The sequence below is a fragment of the Anser brachyrhynchus genome, assembly GCF_964034855.1.
Source record: "Anser brachyrhynchus genome assembly, chromosome: 5".
Classification (NCBI taxonomy): Eukaryota; Metazoa; Chordata; class Aves; order Anseriformes; family Anatidae; genus Anser; species Anser brachyrhynchus.
Window position 1 is genome coordinate 49,140,075 of NC_137699.1, and position 19,909 is coordinate 49,159,983.

Sequence of the window (19,909 nt, forward strand, 5' to 3'; positions counted from 1 at the left end):
AGCAACTGTCACACCCAGACCCTGCACAGGCAAGTGAGGGGAATATTTAGACGTTTGTGTGGAAAATTACATGCACTGAAACAACCTCCACACTTTTGAAAATCTGTCTGTTCTACATCTCTGGTAAAGGTGCCAGGCAGCAGAGAAAACTTCCCACAGCAAGTTTCAAATCTAACATTCTCCAATATGGCCTTGACAAAGAAGCGGTCAAACGAGAGTGTGTGGAGTGATTTAGTCACAGCATGCAGACAATTCACGGATATTAACTACATTAGAACGTTTTTCTGTATACAATACTTAAACAAAGGACACATCACTGAGACACAATTAATTTCACCAGAACTTCGTATCTGATAAAATAACTGAACCCTTTAATCCATCATCATCTGTGACCAAAAAGGGACTCTCTAGAACGGTACAGCATTCCACTATAAAATCTGACTTAAGTGAAAATTTACCTGGTTTAGGATACGTCATCAAAAATCTCCTACCTCTGTATCATTAACAGCAAAAGATGCCAAGCTATTACATAGCTCTTCAAAAGCTCATGGATTTCATATTAAGGGAAACCTGCAGAAATTCAATCTGAAATACTAATAAAAACATTTTAATATCTTAAGCAATTGTATATTTCTAAAAGTTCCAAATTGATGTCAATAGTTAATTCATATCCCAGTTCCATTTCAGAATCACTGTGTGACTCATCTGTAAGTGCCCAATGACTTATGAAGGTTAGGTATGTTTGCAATAACAGTCGTTTAGTTTTTTTTAACACTTTGGTTTCACGGTGACTTTCTTTTGCAGGTGTCTCTAACTGGGGAGGCTACGCCATTGCATGTGCTTTGTATATTCTCAGCACCTGTGAAATACATGATCGCTACCTGAGGAAAGCTGTGGGGTTTCCACAATTACTGAAGATGGTCTGGCTATCTGCACTTCCATCAGTTACAAAGGTAATTTCCAGAGGGCCAGGGAGTTGTGAGTTGCTCATGGGTAGATGGAATCAGCCACTAAATCGTGCCCAGTCACTGCTTTCACATGGTCTTTTGGTGACTCTGGGGAATTCCTGGTTAACGAGCATCCGCACTGTATTTAGACTATCTGGTAAAGGATTCAGAACAGTATGCATGTAAAAAGCTTCAAGGATAAATTTATTCCTGTGTTGTGACTTCAAGTGCAAAATCATGCTACAATTTTCTGGGCAGTGCAAGAAATCCTGTTTACTAATAACTGTTTTTTTATAAGAAAATGGTCAGTTTTAGTGGCTGTCAGACTCCTTTCACCAGCACTACACCTACTTTAAAATATGTGGGGCTGTTACTTCTCCAATCACCAGCTGTTTGAGATCTATGAATGCCTGGGACAAAATCAGTTTACATAACTAGAGGCTTCAGAGGAAAAAATTCTTATGTTCTACTACTAACTTTTTCCAAAATGCACTGCCACTGTGGTCTATCTTAAAATACAGTCTTAGCTTCCTCCTAAATATGAGTATGTTACTAAAAATAGAGGTTTTCATTGTGATGTTTGATAATTAAGTTAAATTTGGAGATCTGCAAAAATTTTGCATTAAAATTACTATAAAATTTTCTATATAAAAAAACCAACTATTTTTTGTCCTTAAATCTTGTTAGAGTTTCACCAGTTTTTTGTTTGTTTTAAGTAAAGGTCTAAAAGCTTCCATAGTAATTCAGTCCAGAGGTCCATTTGGCTCAGTCTCCTGTCTCTGACAGTGGCCAGTAGCAGATGCTTAGGATGGAGTGAAGAATAAGATAGTTACGGAATTACAATTCCCAGCATCAGGGAGTTACAAGCTAGAGGCTTGTAGCAGACCACTCCGATTAACAGCCAGTAAAAGATTAAATCTTCATAGTAGTCTCAGTTGTTTGTGAAGCATTTGATATCCTGGCCTCCATTTTGTCTTTGAGATTTTGAAGAAAGTGCTCTTGCTTTAAACCCATTCTATTGCCGTGTACTGTGAGACAGTGATTAAAATTCCTTGTTCATCTCCTTAACAGCGCTCATGATTCTTATAAATCTCTGTTGTATTCTTCTTTAGACATCTCTCTTCCAAAACTAAAAGTCACAATCCTAATTACTCAAGCCATTCCACACTTCTGATCGTTCTACATTTCTTAGTTATGTTAGAACCTTTCTATAATTAAGTTTGAATATTTCTGAACTAAAGATGGAGAAAGACTTGAAGAGGAATATTTTTAAATGCATTTTGACTAATGGAACTCTGAACAGTGTGATATGCTGGGTATGCAGAGGTTCCAGACCGAGAAAAAGTAAAATAACTAAGAGGGATGAGAAATAACTGTGATCTGTGAGCATCCTGCTAATCACGTGGATCTATTTTTAACTTGTCTGTGTTAAAAAATATATGCAGTGATCAAGTAAGGATTGTTCCACCATATTTATAAAAACTGAGGAAATTCAAATCAGTTTTATTGGCAGAGTACTTCTATAGAGACTTGGAAAAAACACAGTATTGCTTGTGACCTCTAAGAATGCTAAGCAAAAGGTAATCCATCCAGCATAGATATTGTCTGCAACACTGAAATATTTCTACTGAGATGACAGTGTGTTTGGACTGAAATTCAAACAAAGTATTTTAGAGTAGGTCATACTTTGTAATTGTTGCTGGTTTGATTTTTCATACAAAGAATATAAAACTGAAACTGATCCCAACCTCTAGTTTAGTCATATATACTTACCCTTTGACTTCTGTTTGACATGTAAGACAGCTCCAACATTAATTATTTTTCACTTCTTATTTTTTCGACTTCCATCTACTTGTTTTCCCTTGGAGTTTACATATCCAAAAAACTACTATGATCAAAATTCCTGGTAACGAGATACTGCAATTAAATGTGATACTGTATACAGGAAATCCTTCTTGCTTTTATTTTACCAAGTTATACAGCTGGCAATATTGATAATGATCCAATAATGAGCTGTTGAAAGTTCAACACTAAAATCTATTGAGATAAAATTAATGGAAATGGTTTTGTGGGAAGAAAGAAAATGACAAATCTTCTGACAAGAGGAGATTATATCTTTAATTATAAATCATAGAACAGTAAACAGCGCAGAAGATTTCCTGAGCTTGAATACATTAGTGTTCACATACTCCATTAGAATAAAAAAAAAAAAACAGACCATTTATGGTTTACATGGCTACTTTCCGCCTAGTACAGCTTCTTTTAATGCTGTAATAATTACCCTAGTAAGATAAAAAGCACCACCATACCCACCTCCGTGTTAATATTTGTGTATTTGTAATTGGAAAGAAGATATTTGAGTAAGTGCCTAAGTACCAAACAGCTTTCTTATCACATTTTATTTTTATTCCAGAAATGGCATTCTTTCCATGTAACCCATAGATCATAATTACTAAATTAAGAAGACTTCCCCTGAAGTACAAAGGTTTTCTCCAGCCTCACATTAAAGCAATATCAGGGTTGCAATGTAACAAAACCCAGAACTGTGGCACTCTCCATTCCTGCTCAACAAAGTACTAAGATTTTCCTCAATGCATGACTTATTCTTTATGTATATTTTAATAAGAGATACTGAGAAGCATTTGGTCATTGCTGACATCTTGATCAATAAGAAATAATTTGACCTAAACGGTCTTTACCTACCTTTTAGGTGTGGAGTTGAATCAAGATTGTGTCAGTTAATCCGAAGCTGGTTTGATTTTGAGCATAGTGTAAATCGTGTATGTTTCTCACAAGTGCAAGCAGTAACGTTTGATGAGAGAATACAGTTTATTAGGCATAGTTATATAATATTAAGCCCGTTTTCCCTATGTAAGCAGACCAAAGAGCTCTAGCCTGTAAATATATAGGAAAAACAATTCAAAATAAGAAATGAAATTTTGCTTATCCAATTCAGGTGTCTCTTTTGTGACACGGGAGATATAATTTGCCACTTTGCATATAGATACTCAGTGCCAAGACAAAATCTCTCTTTGCAGAAAGATCAGATGTTTCTATTTGCATTCATATATTCATATGTATCATCATGCATGATATAAGCTGCTGATAAATGACAATGTAGTGCTTTTTATGCTAAGAGTGTCTTCAGGTAATTTCCTTAAATAGCTGTATCATTGCTGTATTGTTACATGATGTCAAGACTGACACCATATAACTATAGCTATTTTTTCTTTAATAGAAAAAGAGTGGCTCATTTCACTTTGTTACAGCTAAGATGTAGGATGCATTACCAGGAAATATAAGATAAATGTTTATATGGAGTGCATTCAAAAAGCAGGTTACCAAGTTATACTGAATTCTCTGCTAAACAGCCATGTAAGGTATGCTTTGATTCTGTCAGAAATGTTTATATTTCGGCCATATATGATAGTACGTAAAATACAACCATATTATGTGTAAATTCAGATCTAAAGCTACTATATTCTAGGTGGTTTAGAAGTCTTCCTAGAAATAAAATAAATAAAACAAAACAAATTATTTAATAAGAAAACATTAGACATTTTAACATTGCAATGTTTTGTTCATTCATCTGTGTCCAGGATATAAAGAACTTTGCTAATGTTTTTGTAGGGAATATCAAATAAGAAGTATTTGAACCTATAGAGCTGTCTGTCAAGGACACTGGTAGGGCTTCTTATGGTAGTAGCGATTTCCATCAAAGCAGGGTCTCACACAACTGTAAAGTAAAACAGACCAAAAGACCAGAAGAGGCATTCTTAGAAAGAAGGCATTCATAGAAAGAAAAGACGTTCTTGAGAAAGGAAGAAAAAAAGATATGTATATGACTACATCAAGGTATTATGTAAGTTACGTGAGGGGAGGGGTGGAGGAAAGCAAAGACGTGACTAGGCTTTTTGTTCTTCTTAGATTTTTATTAACAAAATTCGAGGATTAAATTATCTTTACAGAAAATGCTAAGACCTTATATGAAGAGTTTTAATGTGTACATTTCATGTCAAATGAAGAGCAGAGTATATAGAATAATGACATTCTGAATGTCTCCAGAATTCTCAACGACTCCTGAAAGAACAGACAATTTATGCACTGAAGGACCTTTTATTATAACTACCACGGTAAACGGAATGTGTAAGCTTCACTGAAATTCAACAGGAGGTTCAAAATTTCACAAAAGGGAAGAGGTTTCTAAATTCTGAGATTCTGGGAAATTTCACAGAAACGATTACCGAAGAGAAGAGAGAGGGGTCTGTCTCTTCTTTAATGGTGCTACTGAGGCTGTGGCTTTTCAGAGAAAACTTTTGGGAGGGGACAAAACAGCTACATGTAAGTCCATTTGAAACCAGACTGTTCCAATTTCACTGTTGATAGAAGTAGTGTTTTTTCAGAGCTGATTTTATCCCATCTTTTCGTCTCACAATGCTAACTGGCCCGTAGGTCACAATCGAGGATTTTGATCCCTCTGTGTACTATAACAGCTCAATTTGGAACATGCTTTATATCTGCTTACACCACTGTTAAGCAAGGAAATAACAGTTATAAACACAAAATTGAGTTTGCAGTTCTAAACAAAGGAAATTAGACATTACTTCAAAGCATTCCGGGAAAGAGCAACTTCAGGTTTGTTTTTTTTTTTTCCCTGATTCCTTTCTTATGGGATCAAAATTCTCATAAAATCAATAGCAAAAGAGGATAGAGAGCAAAAGGCACGTAGTCATCACAGAATATGCAGGAAAGTGATTGCGCAGCCCAGTTAGGTTCTCTTGTTAACCTTTTCCCCTGACATACCCTCTTCCTCCTCTGTACTTTTCCTTTGAAAATGCATCCTGCAGCTTGTTGCTCTGCTAGGGAAACAACAGGTAGTTTTTTGAGATACTTCAGGTGGAGGTTCCTCTGATTCACATTTGCGCAATATAGGAACTTGAGATCAGGCACTCAGCATTGACACCAACGTGCTGTTTGAGGGAGTGTAGAGAAGAAAAACAGTGTTCACGAACTGCTATCCAAAATAAATGAGGATGAGGTCAGAGTCTCCCTAGGTTTAAAACAAAGATCTTGATGAATGTTTTTGTCTGATTCAGGATATTAATTATGTCATATTTCTTTATCTTTTAAGGAAGAAAAGCTTCTGAAAGCACTTGTGCAGCACGGGGTCCGCAGTGGAAAAACTGCCAGTCTAGAAATGGAAGTGGACGGGCTGCCCTTCTACGACACCCACTCGCTTATGATTGAGAAGCTGCTGCAAGAGGTGCAGCAGTAACTGCCCCGTAAGATTTCCAAATCAGGAGTTGCTCCTACTTTCTTATTTCCTAGGCTTTTTCTGATCTTTTTTACCTTGTAAGAGATGAGTCTCTGTCTCTTAAGTACTGGACTTTTCATCTCTGGTGTCTCGCCCATGCACAACCTGTTATTATTGCCCTTATAATATTTTGGTGAAGCAGGAAGGAGATATCACGATGATTTGGTCTACCTCTCTTTTCTGTAATTTCATAATGGATATTAAATGATATTATATACTAGGAGGTGATCTGGCTTTTACGAAGAAAACTTCTCATTAAAATGAAATATAATTGCATTGCTGTTCCTGTTTTACTAACCTCGTAACTGTGACAGGAAGTAACTCTTGTAGCAACTTGGATTTAAAAATACTTTGTGGTGGGGAAGACATCTGCAGTGGAGTATTCAAAACAAAACAAAAAACAGTGTTACAGCAGTAAAAGTTGTTAAATACAGCTCCCTTGCACACTTCTTCCTCTAACACTGTTTTTTTGCAGCAGTGAGTCATTTGTGGAAGTGCAAGGAGACAAGGGGAGGGCTGCAATGAAAATAAGGGCAGCCTTGAAGACTTGCCATGTAAAGGGTAGGCTGCACTGTTTGCCTCCTTCATATCAGTAGTTTACCATTTATACATGGTTAAGCATTTTGTCCATTTCTGGGTAATACAGAAATACGGTAGATTTTTAATTCCTAACAATAGGATACCCTAAATGAGTTCAGTACATAGTGATTAAAAAATAATGCTTAGAAATCAAAGCACAATCAGAAATTAAAGAACATTTGCATTCAGTAAAATTCTGCAAATGAATTCCAGTGATAGAAATACAGCTCTTGATGAGACCGAGTGAAGAAAAATTAAATCTCAAAGGCCTACTAACAGTGAACCAGTACACGACAAACAGGTGTGAACTGTGCCTGACTTACGTCATTGAAAGCTGTGCTGCTACGTCAACTCAAGATGAGTGTCTGGGCTGAAGATGTGCTAGTTGTCAGTCCTCACAGCAGGAAGGACAGCCTCTGTTTTGCACTGCACCTCTCGGACACTGATGCTTTACCTGTCATAAAATGATTATAATGGTACAAAAGGAGAGCATCAAGCTATTGTGCTTCAACAGCATCCAAATGGCAGTTCTGTTTGCCCATTGCTTTTTCCAAAGGACTGTATTTCAACAGCTAACAATGTCTTAAATCTATTATTCTTTCTGGCAGGTGAGGTTTGTTTGTTTTTTTCCTTCTTATCTAAGACAAACGCGTAATGCTTTGAGAATAAGAAAAATCAGTTTGTACCACAAACACCAGCACACTTAGGACATTAATCTTCTGATTTCCATGAGGATACACAGCCTGTAAAGATCTACAACAGTTGAACATGTATGAGAGAAAATCTTAATGCCAGAATGCTGATAGTCAGATTTGCCAAAGGTTCCAATGGATAATTTATGGCTCAGCCTTTTTTCTTTCTCTCTTTTTTTTTGGATTAATTTTACTTAAAACCTTTTCAAAGGACACTGTGGTTAAACTATCTCACAATTAGAAAATGGCTCCTTTAGCAGTCTCCAAAATTATCTACCTAAAACCATTAAGTAAAATATTCAGTAAGAATACTTGAGTGTTTTTTTGTTTGTTTTGCTGTTTTTGTTGTTGTTGTTGTTGTTTTTTTTGCCAAAGCCAGTAACCCCATAGGATGGCATACGTTCACTGCTGCACAGAACCCACAAAATTAAGTTGATATAATTTAAAGATACCTGTTCAGATAAAGAGTCAGGTGATTTCTTTCTCTGTGGGCTACATGCTTAGTGACCTGTTAGACGAGCAGATGTAATGTATATTATTCCTTTCAAACACTGACTTTTATCAAAGGAACTTGATTTGATAAACTTTTGTACTTTTCTTACCAAAATACAAGTTTTAACAGTCAGATTTTGTTAAGAAGTATAAAATGTAATAAATTATTAGTCTTTTTCTCTAATGCGCATTTTAAAAATCCTTTCTTCTCTGCAGTCCCAAGCCCTGTATTTAATCCAATGCCAATATGTAACATATCTCTAGCAACCCTTGATTATGTTCAGGATGAAATAGAAAAGCTCTGAGGTTTACATTCCCCCCATGGTGGTCGCAGTTCTGCAGCCTAAGCCCACCCATTACAATGTAGAAAGAGTTGATGAAACGCTGACTTTGTGCTGGGGTGGGAGGGAGGGGCAACCTTTCCCTCCCCGCCTGGTTAGCAGGTTAGATGATAACTGCAGCAGGATGTCGGACCGTTACACAAGTTTCCATCTGATTTAAACTGCAGCAGCTGACCAAAAGTTGACCACAACAAAGTACCAACATAAGTAAGTCGTAATCTGTCAGATGGCAATCGCATGTAATGTGGCATGCTCTGCATCCCAGCTAATTTAAACAACATGGGTGACTATAAAGAAGTAAAGCATAAACAGGGCAAAGCATAAACAGTCCGGAGTCCCTGCCTTCCAACTCAGCTGATACAGGCAGACTGGAGGAAAGACTAACAAAGTAAAGCTAAACAGCACTGATAGTCAGAAGAAAAATGCATGTAATAAGGTAATTAATCCAGCATGGTGAGTGGTCTAAGTATAAAGAAATGTTAAAAGAATTAAACAAAGCAAATGTTAACCTAAGCAAACCTAATCCCCTCCTTAGAGTGGGGACATGAATCCTTTCTGCAAAAGCAGAGGAGAGGATCTGTAGTATGTAGTATGACAAATAAACTCCTGTGAGCCAAAGCCATAAGATAGTTATTCCAAACACAAAATGAACAAATAAAAAAGAAAATAATAAAAACCATTATTTATTAAACACATTGCCTAATTAATTCTAATATTGCACTCACAAGGGTGGTTTCCAGAAAACTCTTAGAACATGCTGCCTTTTAAAAAACACAGACAAGGGAGGCTGTGTACAGTAACATATTTGAGATACCAGGTATAGAAGGTCTGTCTAGACAATTTTTTGACATTAAAAAGAAACAAAAAAAAGTACTGCTGCATGTTATCAACTCCGGGTTGCAAATACAGAGAGGTGTTTCAAGAAATGCTTGAAACTATAGAATAAGTGAAAGGATGAGGTAATATTCATGGTGTAACAGTTACAGATACGAGAAATTACGATAACAAAGGAGAAACAGGATTCATTAGTAGAAAGAAAAAAAAAATATATATATATATATAAAAAACACACCACCAACAAAAAAATAGAGAGGACTTGGTTGTAGAAACAATATTATAGAGCACAACGACCTCATCTTTAACTACCATTGTCTCCAGGTATTCCTGTATTTTGTTTCTGATACTGTATTTACTGAACAATGACGAAAGCCTAAGCTCTAATATCTATTAGTGAAAACAGAGTTTGAGCAGAATCCATTTAGGAGTTTCACTGACAAATTCACTGTTAATTGCCTGCATGGTCTGTGCTGCTCAAGACACACAGATTTGGAAGGACACAGTCCAAATTCTAACAAGGTTCAGTAGAATTTAGTTGCAACTAAATTCACGTTTGAAGACAATGATTCAGAGAAATGCATGGGTTAAATGCACCGCACATACTACAAACCTCCCGTTCCTTTCCAAGTCAACAAATTGAATTATTTATCCCAATCAGAGCCAAGAGATCTCATACCTTTGGAAGTCAACAGAAGCCTTATGACGAGTTTCAACAGTCAATCCACACATTGAAGGTCTCAGCAGATGCTGAATTTCTTGTGCCTGTTGTCCCAGAACATCTCACATTATTTGATCAGTAGTTTTAGCAAGTTGGCTCTTGCAAGGTCTCTGCACACCTTTAAACTAGCTGGAGAAGGAGTTATTTCAGAGAAGTACATAATACGTTGCAGAAATGCATCAATTTTTTCCTTTCAAAAGTAGTTATGGGCACATTTAATTTGTTCTGTCTCCAACCTTTTCAACAGATTGTTGAGATTTTTTTTTTCTCCAGATGCTGCAAAGAGACAGCAGTTAAAGAACCACACCATGAGTACTAGCTTATTTCAGTCAATGCCAGTTGACTGGTTTTGAGTGGTACCGTAATGACAATATACATGATTGTAGCTAAGGGCACCTCACTGTATTGCACTGCTAATAAGCCTTTGGGAGGTAAAACAGTTTAATACACAGATAAATCAGATGGATACATACAGTCATACATGGAGATTTTACACAAGTGTCCTTTTTGATGAATGCTATAAATAGCCCATGTTAATTGAAGAGTCTTCCATTATTTCAGTAGCATCATGTGATTTTTGTAATAACCCTGGCTGTTGCTCATGTTGTGGCCTGTTGGGAGTTTCCGGAGCACTCAGCTGATAGGATTCTTTCATCTCAGTCTTTAGACATCCTAAACATGTTAAACAAGAGTCTCGCATCTTGGCAAAGTTATGGTAAGTGCTTTCACTGGAAAAACAGTACAATACTGGGTCAGCAACACAGTTAAAAGTAGTCAACAGGAGAGAAGCATGGTAAATGTTAAATATTTTGTCAGCAAATGAGCAGTTGTTCTCAAATACGCTGCGAATTACAAGTAGTATATGGTATGGTGCAAAGCACACTAAAAAAATGAAGACAGTGCTTGAAACCAGACGTTTAATTTGGATTTTCTTCTTCTTCTGAGTGCCGTGACTCTTATGGACAACTCTTAAAATCCCACAGTAAGAGAAGGCCAGCAGAAAGAAGGGGAAAAGGAAGCCAGCAGAGAAGCGATAGTAATTGATGTTGTGCTCCCAGTCTTTGATGGGGTAATGCTCAAAGCATACCACATGGCTCTCTGCATCCATACTGATCTCCCCGTGTGTAAAGACAAACCAGCAGGTCATTATTTCCTTGGTCCAGATAACAGCGCTCACAATCATAGCAGCCTTCATTGTCCGAAACTGATGAAACTGAAAAGGGTGCACTACTGCTAGGTAGCGGTCGATGGAGATGCAGCAGAGGAAGCCCACGCTGATATAGATATTCTCATACAAGAGGATGCCACAGATTTTGCACAGCAGTTCATCATAGGTCCAGTTGTCATGCTGTAAAACATACTGGATCCAGAAAGGCAAAGAAAATATGTAAAAGAGGTCTGCTACAGTCAAATTGCAAAGGTAGATACCCAATTCATTTTTAGCCTTGATCTGTAAGTACCCGTAGTACAGTGACAGGCAGTTAGCTGGCAAGCCTATTATAAATACAAATATGTATACCACGGGGGATAATGTCTGGTGGATATTATGGTCAATAATACACTGTTCAGTTGCATTGTCTGTGGAATTCATCATCTTCTACCTCTCAACATGTATCATTCATCAGGGTCCCGAATGAATAGATGTAGAACTTAATTTCATCCAGTTTCATATACCACTTATTTCATCCACAAAAAGTTTAGGCTGAAGTGATGACTCGCTGCAGGATGTTAATAACCTGGTGGTAAAACACATGAAAATCTTAAGGAAGAATATCATTATCAAATCATCAGTTTTCAGGAAGATGTGTTTTCCTAGTACTAAATTTTCTTACAGTCGTTGACAGAAGATAAAGCCTGTCTGGGAAATCATGATTCATATGAGTAACTCCGTGTACTGTGCACATAAACAAAATTTTCTGTCAAAGAATTTCCAAGCAATTTACAAACATTTGTCACTTTAGCTTTATGAGTATCTAAAAGGTGAAGAAATATCATCTCTCTTTTACAGATGAAGCACAAAAGCAGTAATCCAATCTGTTCAAAATGGAAATATTTCTCTGGCAAAGCAGTAGTTCACTCAGACTTCCTTAGAGGATGCAAGGTGCACAGAATAGTTGATTTTTAATTTCCATTACTTAAATTTCCCTTTAGATAAAAAATACCATAGAATATGCATTTCAACCCATCAAGATGAATAAACTGGAAATTTTAGCAGTCTCTTTTACAGTTAAGCATAAACACAGTCCCAAAAGCAAGCTGTCTGTCAGAAAGACGCTTTAAAAATCTGGCATAATGTCTCCATGGTCTTAGTCCTATAAGATAAGCTTTTACAAACTCCTTATTTGCCATGGACTCTCAAAAACCACCCATTATTATCTGTACACGGGATCTTCCCATTTCATCTGCACTGAAGATGAATACAATTGTTTTCACCCAAAGAATCTTCTACAATCCAAACATGTGCCTGGGCAAACATTTTCCATACTAAACTATTACTGTTTCAGACTGTTATAAAAATCACTGCTGACAACGGGTTAGCACCCAGTTCAACCAGGACAAGAGTTAAGCCTTCAGCCAGCCCACAGTAATTAAACCCTAGACTAAACGAAGTATCATGTTCACCCTTTTATCACCTAATGTGATATGTTCAGTCACTTTGGCACAAGTGCTCAGGACTGGAAAACAGCAGGGCAAACTGTGCCCCAGTCTTAGGGGGACGTACGTGTTATGTGACGATGCAAGACAGTGAGATTAGTTCTTTGAACCACTACCAGAAAATGCGCAGTTGTAGCATATACTTTGGGAAGGTTAGCAATTTGCATGATCTTCGTAAAGCTTCGGTTAATTTGGCTTCAAAAGGAGACAGCATTGTCAGGGACAAAGATAAAGCCTTGTTGTTCTTTCCCATTTACTACCCTAATTTGCATTTTTCTTTTTAAGTGTCTCCAAAACTACTAAAATGTCCAAAACTGCTTGTGCAAAAGACTGGTCGAGTCTAGCCCAGCGCAAGCTCTGTTCTGCTGCTCCTGTTCTCCTGCAGCTCTTTCAGACTGCCCCTCCACCAGCGCTGGCACAACAGTGACCACAGACATAGTGAGCACGGCAGCAGAAATGCTGCGGGAGGGACCCAGTCACTGACACGTCTGGTTTAGTTCGAAGTTTGCTCCAAGAGATTGCCATAACCTTCCCTGTGGAACAACGATGACAATGTTAGCATCACAGGTGCGTACAGAAATTTATCCGTGAAGTTACACGCAGATTTCCCAAAGGACTGACTGTTACATAGGGGGCATTTTCACTCCTCTAGCACCATCCAGCACACTGTGCTTTTCTCAGGGGCTGCACAACTGCCACGCATCTTTACTGTCTACAGGAGGTCTGGCTTCAAGCCTGCGCGCACAGAATCTGCACTGAGACAGGTTTGACAGCCTAACTATCCACCTCACCTTCTCCATTCCAAGCACAATTGTATTTGAGTTTTTATTTGGTATAATTTCTTTAAAATAATTTGGTGACTTTTACAGGTAAGAGTTTGTCTGCACAGAATGATTGGCATAACCAGTTACAGCCTAAAATGCCTAAAAATCTGGGATCCAGCATCTAACCTAACAAATAAAAGCATCCAGTCAGTGCCCAGCTGCTGCTGGTAAGACCAAATTAATAATTTAAAAGACCGTAGAAAGTATTTTGAAGGTTGTCGATACCTTTCAAGAGTCAGAACTGTCTTTATATGTTCATAGTTCAAGAGCTCTCTGTTTTTTCAGTGTTACCCAGTAGGCCAATATGGGTCACAGTATGAGAAGATCTGAGAAAAAACAGATGTCCTCCACAGTTGCACTGTTTTTTTGAAAATGCTTCTTTTCCTCTAAGAACTCAAACTGTTTTTATTAAATTATGTCATGAAGAACATGATTGTAAAATTCATATCTGCTTAGCTTAAAAGTCTGGCCAGAATGCAGAATGTGAAAGACACAGAGAAAGTCTTATTGATACGATATTGTTCTAATATAATACACACTTCTGATTACAGTAATGTTTCCTGCTCCTGGAGGAAGTGCTGGCGTGCGCTGTTTTGGGGCCAGGAAGAGAGGGCTGGCTGTTGCAAAGGTCCAGATTCTCTTTGGCACAATAGCTGCTTTATGCTGCTCTTCTGGTCTGTGGATGAAGCGAGCTTGGAAAACTCCTCCTTTGTTTCAACATCCTCAGTGTGGGGGCTCTGAGACACCTCAGGGCCCTCTGACACCTCGTGCCTCACCAGTGACAGTTTCAGTAGCCAAATGAGAAATATAAAGGTAGTTTAGCTTTCTCCTTCTTTCCCCACAAACCAAGTACATTAACATAGCTCTGCACCGGCCAGGAATGAAACCGCACGCTTTTTCATCAAGACTGGTATCAAAACATTGCAATGAGGGTGTCCAACAGATGTTGCAGAAGAACAGCCTTTAAAGACCACTCTGTCATTAGGAATATAATGCACAGTAACTTACAAGCTCCCTGGCAAATCGGAAACTGAAGGAAAGGTGAGGCAGGGGACAGGAAAGAAAAGACAAATAGCTCCCTCATTACTTACTAAGCCAGCCTAGATAGTAGGAGGAGAAAAATGAAAAAGTTGCTGTAAGAAAAACATCTGGGGTGCAGATAATCATAAAGCTGAAAGCAGCTATGGATGGGAACACACAGGCATTCCATTTAGACAGCTTTAATATGGAAATAGTGCAGCTGTGTGGGTTTTTTAGAGCTTAGTTTATGTAACACCTCCAGCATCACGAGTCCGCAGACATTTCCAGGCAAGATTTCTCTCTCTCTCTCTCATATGCCCATGTCTTTTCAGTGTTACCTACCTAAGCCCCAGTCTTGGCAAGAAAACACGTAGATGAGCTCCAAACACTCCTCTTGTTCTTGGATGAAAAATAAAGCCAAGGATCTCTGGGCTTTGGAGAGCCTGACTTTTTCTTGTTTAAATAAGCCAACTTTCATCACTCACTGACAATTCAACAGCAGGTTCTTTTTTTTTCCAACCCTCTTCGTACCCTAGCTGCTGACAAAAGCACGATTCCCACCCTGCACTGTGAACTGCAGAGCAGCTCACATCTTCAGTGCTGTCTGCTGGTGATGACAAAGGAACTAACCCAGAACCATTGACAATAGCCTCTTCAGCTCTGAGTAATAGGATGGAGCCTGGCTGTTGGTTTTTTTCTTTTCCTTTTTTTTTTTTTTTCTTTCCAGTTTCAATGATTGCTACAAGATTCCTCATAAGAAATCTGTCTGTGATTAGATCTACACATTTTTAGCCAAAGGACTTCCTGGTACACATTTGCAAAAGTTGTGCTCACAGCTTGTCTCATCCACAAAGCACTTGTTTCCGTGAGCAGGGAGGATAATGTGGCTGTGTGCTTTTACATGGCAGTTGATCTCTTGCTGTTTAATCTGTCCCTCCACCTGTCATACATCACAAACAGACCTGAGTCACTTGGCGTTCATAGCAGGACTTGGACCACGCTGCACATCTTGGAACCAAAAATCTGAGATTGTTTCAGTTTTGGATTTGGTTCAGATCATTACCTACATAAACACTAGCCTTTAAACCCCCACACTAAACTTCTCCCAAGGCTCGAGGGTTTGTCAGCTTGGTGCAACACTGGTTCACAAAGCCTGGAAGAACAAGGTCAGAGGAAGGGGCTTGGAAGCAATGAGTAGCAGCAGAGACCAGGGAGCGGTGGAGCAATGTAAATTGGGCAGAGACTGGCAGGCCCAAACCTGAGAGAGGGTTAGCGGCGCGAGGTGGGGCGGCTGAGAGAGCTGCAATAGGAAAGGCAGGATCTGAGAAAGGGAAAATGGCACCTGGTTGCTGAGCATTCCTTCCACAGAAGATAACCGTGCTTTTATTACTATTTTAAGAGATGGTTTCTGCCCCTTCTTGCCTCCTCCGCACGCTCAATCATCTCGCTGGGGCGATGCTCTGGCTAAGAGAGAGGAAAGAAGGAACAACCGTTCCTTTGTTACCACCTTTCTTTCTGAAGACTCAGGTTCCTAGCTACTTGAGAAAGCTAATACTGTTAGACAAAATCCCCCTGAAAAAATGTAGAATAAAGTGGAAATTGGGGTGCATGACTAAGGCTGACTATGAGGAAATGGCACAACAATGCCTGGATTAAACCAGAGGAATGATGAAGTAAAAAGGTCACAAGTGGAAAGAGCCAAAAAAGGCAATAAGGATGTTTCTTTTCTTTATTGGCTAGAGTATCCAATTCTTATTGGAATATCCCGTTTCTTACTTCCCCAAGAAAAGGAAGGGAAAGGAAAGACAAGTACATGAGGCAGAAGCAGAAATTATAGATTTAAACGTGGCTGCAATATTTGCTGTTATTTTTTATTCCAATCTTCAGAAGCAAAATTGCGACCCAGTATCTCACAATTATTTTTTTTAACAACAGGAGAGAGGCACAGACAAAGTAGATAAGCAAAGGCCAACAGATATTTTAAAGTCTCTGTGCAGTCTGAGAGAATCAGCTAGAGCAATTTGTGAATTACTACTGATGATGTTTCAGAACTTACGGCAGATTGGGGTAAAACAGACATATTGCCTGTCTTGTGAAAAGAGTGTTTGGAGAATCGTACACCAGCCAGCTCAGCTTCAACCAGAACAAGCTGTCAGACAATCGGTACACATACATGGGTATTTACAGCAGTGACTCACAGCTGCTCAGACTCACCCCAAGCGAGTCCTGCCGTACTTCAGGAGCGGAGTGTGGGCTGGGGTTGGCAGCTGCACGCACCTCACACCCTTCCTTGGGGAGATGGGAGAAGCTCTGACCTCAGCCCTACCTGCCTGCTGTCAGAGGGCCGGCTCAGGCATGGATGGGTGCTCTTTTCTCTGCGTCATGCAGCCTTATCAGGCTGCAGCTCATGTTGCTGCTCCAGGGAGTGGAAATCAGAGTTGGAACGGATGAAGGACAGTAGTGGAAGCTGGTCTCATCTCCACTGATTAATCCATGAACGTATTGCTTCCCATTCCCTGCAACTATCAGCCTTGCCTCACGCAGCCTCATACCCAAATGTCATCCCAGACGTGTCAGTACCCCAGCTCCCAGAAACGACCTTCCTCAGCTCAGTGCCACCCCTGTCCTCATAGCCTCTTCAGCCTGGTTTCAGCCCTGACAGCCCCCTTCTCAACAGCTGTAGCTCTCATGATATCATAATTCCTTTCTCACACAGAGTCCCATACACCAGGGCTAGAGATGTATGGAGGAAAAGCAGGACGTCAGAGAGAAGAGTTAGCAGCTGTATTTCAGGGCTGGAGAAAGCCAGGGAGGATGAGGGGGAAGAGACGGGCAGCAAGGACAGCAGCGCTGCTTTAGAGATGCTGCTGCAATAAGAAACAGACGCATGGATTCAACAAGAAACAGTAGTGTGGGACCAATCTAATTTCCTTCTTTGATGAAGTATGTGTCTGCATAGCTGGAGAGGAAGCAACATATGTAGAGCATCTTGATTTCATAAAGACTTTTGACACATCCCAATGTGCATTTTCAGTAACACCTGGGAAACTGCAAAGGCATTATATGTACTGCCTGATGTGTGCAACCACAGTCAAAAAGCAGTCACCTGTAGTCACTATGGATCTGGAATGGTGGATTGAGTTGGGAGCAACAATTTGCCCTTTTCAGGATGCTAATTACTATTTTTATCTATTCATATGACATCAATTCATAATTTCATAATTTCTATCCTGTTAATAGTGGGATAGAAAACACACTTATTAAATCAGAACATGATACTGAGTTGGGAAGGAGTACGTAACAGTCAAGATTTAAAATGATCTTGGTCTGAAAACAAAATTAAATCCACTGAGGACAAATGCAAAATTACCACGCTTGGAAAGAAAAAATCTGACTGTCAGTATTCAATGGGGAATATCTGGTTATGCAGCAGGATGGCTAACAATGCACTTACAGTCACTCTGTTACTGCTCAGAAGAAAAGAATTACAGTGGGATGCAGTACTTACAGGGCATGAAGCCAGGTGCCCTCTCCACTCACCACTGATAAAGTCTGTGGAACCTTTTGCACTCTAAGAAATACATAGACAAATTAGAAAAAGTCCAAGTATTTTGGGCTACCAAACTATATAATCCCCATCTCTATCTCCACAAATTCAAAGTTATATTGCCTTACAGACAGGCATTTCCTGCAGGTAACTGGTTAGTGTTTGTGAAGCACCCAAATGTCATACCAATGACTCCAAGAGATAAACCAGTGGGCTACAGGACATTTATTAAAGGTGGAAACAATTCTAGTGAATAAGGTATTTTATCCTTGCTGAACACCTGGGATAAGGCAAGTTATTACACAGCTACTCATAAGGGCACACTGGAAAGCCATGGGGATGTGTGCACGTTAGCACTGTTAGCTCAGGGACCCGAAACAGCAAAGCTGCAGTGCTGTGACCCGTGGTCTGGGCAGATCAAAGAAAGAGGGTGCTGGCAGGCCTGGAAGAAAACCAAGGCAATGCAGGTCGACTGCATTCAGTTTCTACAAGAAAGGTGCTCAGGTTTGGCCCAAGCACCTCAGCAGGGCACTGGTTTTGTTGAGGTCAGATAGAGTTGGTATGGCTTGTATTAAGACAGAAGTCCAGTAGAAATTACGATTTTTTCATTAAAGATCATAGCCTGATTTAAATGTGCAAGTGGGATAAAAACTAGGTTGCATCAGAGACCTAGAGATTAGTCTAGAGACTGGAGATTTCTAATTGCTGACCCCAGTGCACTCAGTTGTGCTGCTCACTTTCTTTCAGCGCAGCTAGTTTTACATGCAGCATCAATGTGTCTTTTCAGGGAATACAGTTAATTTCTCTGCTGACCATATACATATATTTTAATTGGGTCAGTTTCTAAACTTTTCTCACTGAATCTGGAATCAAACATAACGCTTGAAAATAGATACCAGAGTTCATGGTCCCTAGGAGTGTGAAGTATAAGTCACTATCACAGAAAGCGCACAGAAATACTGTTTTTGTCAAACTTCTATGTGAAGAGCAGCTGGTTGCAAAGAGTTTTACTTCTGTTTTCTGCTGGCTTTGTCATCTGTAAAGCAGACAGGCTACCTCAGAGATTCTCTGCTGTACTTTCATTCCTGATTTGTTTCAGTCTGCTTTTTTCAATAGACGCACAAACTCTGTATGTCCTATTTGCAAGAGAGTCTTACCAGGGGCATACAGTAAAAAAGGATGTATCTTTTTAACCCTCTGAAATCATCTTACGTAAATTGGGGAGGGAAAAAAAATGGCACGAAAAAAACCCCAACCCAACCTCAATTTCTCAAACTGAATTCCCTCCTAAACTTATTTTAGGTCTCCACACAACCCATTCCATATTTGTTAACTTGTGAGGGGAGCCGTCTAACATGAATCTCTGCATACAACAATTATTCCTCTGTGTGTTTGTTTCAGTGGGAGGAAACCATAGAAGTATTCCAATAATTACAAATCACTTTACTTTTGTCATTACTGTATGACTCCATTTATAAGCCTATTGTCAAAGAAGGAAGCCAGCAACATTTTTTCAGAACCCACATAAACAAAAGACTAATTAGTCACCACTGCCCAATTTTCCCTAGCACAGACATGCAATTATTCACAGCATTGGGTAAATCCATTTGCTCAAACTTTGGTATCTTGGGAATTTGCCTCAACTTCTTAATTTCTGTTTATCATCAAATTTCTCCAAAGTCTGAAGTAAGCTACTTACATTAAATATTTCATCACTAAAACTTCGGATGCCATCTGAACCACAGTGGTGGTGTAGTTCAGGGTTTCGTGCCCATACATGTCACTAGGAATTGATAATGCTAATTTGAGTAGCAGTTTCACGTTGCTACTCAAGAAAAGAATCTTTCTTTTTCTCCTAGTAAGCTAATGCTTGTTGAAAACACTAGATTGGACATTAGATGTGTTGTGTATGATTTTTTTTTTAAATAATATTCCAATACAAT

General features: G+C 39.1%; 2 protein-coding genes across 15 annotated transcripts in view; one reads left to right on the forward strand and one right to left on the reverse strand.

Annotated features, from left to right (window-relative positions):
• DGLUCY (D-glutamate cyclase) overlaps window positions 1-6,537 on the forward strand; it is a 42,242-nt gene extending 35,705 nt beyond the window's left edge. For all 14 annotated transcript variants that reach the window (XM_080596278.1, XM_080596277.1, XM_080596276.1 and 11 more), the window contains 2 exons: window positions 805-953; window positions 6,079-6,537. In XM_080596278.1, the coding sequence (XP_080452404.1) occupies window positions 805-953; window positions 6,079-6,222 (293 nt within the window). In that variant the 3' untranslated portion in view covers window positions 6,223-6,537. The remainder of the gene's footprint in view (window positions 1-804; window positions 954-6,078) is intronic.
• A 647-nt stretch (window positions 6,538-7,184) lies between these two features.
• GPR68 (G protein-coupled receptor 68) overlaps window positions 7,185-19,909 on the reverse strand; it is a 35,699-nt gene continuing 22,974 nt past the window's right edge. Inside the window, exon 10 of the mRNA XM_080596315.1 lies at window positions 7,185-11,656. Coding sequence (XP_080452441.1) covers window positions 10,438-11,514 — 1,077 coding nt within the window. The 5' untranslated portion in view covers window positions 11,515-11,656 and the 3' untranslated portion in view covers window positions 7,185-10,437. The remainder of the gene's footprint in view (window positions 11,657-19,909) is intronic.